General features: G+C 38.5%; 1 protein-coding gene across 1 annotated transcript; it reads left to right on the plus strand.

Annotated features, from left to right (window-relative positions):
- Window positions 1-1590: 1590 nt before the first annotated feature.
- Window positions 1591-2106, plus strand: LOC111717693 (homeobox protein Hox-B4-like). The gene has a single exon (XM_023493175.1). The coding sequence runs from the start codon at window positions 1591-1593 to the stop codon at window positions 2104-2106; it is 516 nt and encodes a 171-aa protein (XP_023348943.1).
- The last annotated feature ends 209 nt before the right edge of the window (window positions 2107-2315 follow it).

Here is a 2315-nt window from a genome sequence, read left to right on the forward strand (position 1 = left end):
GAGTATTTCAAAATTTCAGAGTGAAAAATTTCCTATCTGATAACGGCAAATGCTTCACCGAAAAACACTTCTTAGCTCTGCTAGATTCCTTAAACATTCAAAGGATTCAAATAGGGTCGTTACACCCTCGGGCGAATGGTAAAGCGGAAAGCACTATTAAGACAGTTAAATACCTTCTAAAGAAAACTTTGGCAACCAACCCAAACTATCGATGGACTGATGTACTGCCTCTACTGGTAAAACAACTAAACTCAACAGTTCATCCAGAAACAGGTTTCTCACCGTTAGAATTACTCCATGGAAAATACTCTCCATCTAGTGAATCCCCTTTCCATCAACCGCCTCCGGAAAAATTATACCCTTTGCTACAAAACTTCAAAACTCTGGTAGAAGACAAACGGCAAGAAACAAATACAATCACTGAATTTCTCAGAAACGAAATGCAATTACGAAAACTGGAAATGCAACAACGCTTAAACAAAAACAAAGTAACTACAACCTTCAATGTTGGAGATTATTGTTTCATCAAAGACAGATCTATTACAGTAGGAGTAAATCCCTCTCTCAGAACCTTCTACCACCCTGATCCTCACATTGTTCTACAAGACCGCCCAACGACCGTCGTAGTTCGCCGACTAGCTGATTCGTTCCAGTCTGTATACAGCAAAGACGATGTAAATAAATATAACAGATTAGACGCCACCTTCATTCACTTACCGAAACCAGTAAGAGAGGTACTGGTCAACACATTTGAGAATCTCAACAAACTTGATTTCAACACTCTACAAACTCACGCTAAATTAACTCTACCTCAAGCCCTAAGTTTAAATGAGGAAAATTACCAGGATGACACTGACAACAACGCCAAACATGTATTGCTTTTACAATTTACAAAATTTTTGCAGTTCGGCAACTGAAAAATACTTTGATCATCCAGCTTTATACTGGAGGGGGAGATATTTTTCGAAATCCATATTGTTTTATTTTTATTTACTACACCTTCTGGAAGTAAAAAAGGCCAAGGTTCTCTTCGAAACTTTAACAAGTAAACCATCCATTTATTTGAAATTGCATAGAATAATTAAAAATGTCGGTTTCATTCCCATAAATCAATGCATAGAAACCCCATTTATTATCGATAAACACATCGCTTATTGCCGCTTTAACGATTTTGACATGAATCCAAGCGAAGAACTTTATTCGGGGAATAAACATTTTTACCACTGTCGGACATGGCAAAAACTTGGTCTATCAAGGGATTTGAAATGCTTTTCAGCCTAAGGGACAAGTCCTTGGGGCATACCTAACCGCCATGTACAGTATCTAAGGTTAGATTTTGAACCTTTTTCCACCATTCCATAAACTCATATTTATTTTCTTGCTCCTGCAATTCACCTGCTTAACTTGAATTTTCACTTCAAGTCCATAAAATAAATTCTTCAAAGTTAAAAACAATTCATACTTTCTCAATTGCCTATGCTTTGTTCTTATATGTGAGTATTATTCCAACTAACTCTTATGTGAAGCTTATAATCTTGCAATCGGATAGATTCAAATTTTTTGAACTTAAACTATTACAGAATTACTAGGATGCCAGTCCCTACGGACAATGGGAACGATATCAACCACCCGGTTGTTCCTCCCCCTACCCCACCACCCGATCCTCCTCCAACACCCCCTCCGCCTGTAGAGAACCTACCAGTTGAACCCCCCCTGGCCGGGGTCAATGGCATTATCCCTCACCTGGCTCAAAACGTAATAGTAAACAATAACAACAATCGGGTTGACCAACCTCCGCAACCAGTTAACCCCTCTCAAAATGCAACCGAAACCGAAAGGCAAAATTTAGATTTGGAGGAAGATATTTTTCAAAGTCCTCTTTCTGAATTACGGGCAGCCTCCAACATTCTTATCAGGGAGGCAAACACATCACCTAGAAGAAGGCGTTTATTACCAGGACCAACCTTGTTGCCCCTGGCAAGACACCGCGTCAATCTGAGGCCTTATATTCCCCGAAGGGAATGGCTCCACCTCGCACATTATTGCGGATTTAACGTTGAATCTCCTTCTTCACAGAGCAAAGCCAGAGGAACCTTTGCTTCCTAATGAACTTCCTGCCTTAGAAATTCAAGAATGTGCAACTTGCAAATTGGTTCCCAAGGTACAAACCATTTTTTTTTAAAAGCTACTTAATTCAAAATTTTCATAAAATATAACTACCTAAATCCTTACAATGCAAAATTATGCAACTATTTGTTCATGTAATTTTCTCACTTTTCTAAAAAATTCCTGGCAAACAAGTTATAATCTTAAAA

The sequence above is a fragment of the Eurytemora carolleeae genome, unplaced genomic scaffold, assembly GCF_000591075.1.
Source record: "Eurytemora carolleeae unplaced genomic scaffold, Eaff_2.0 scaffold3123, whole genome shotgun sequence".
NCBI lineage: Eukaryota > Metazoa > Arthropoda > Copepoda > Calanoida > Temoridae > Eurytemora > Eurytemora carolleeae.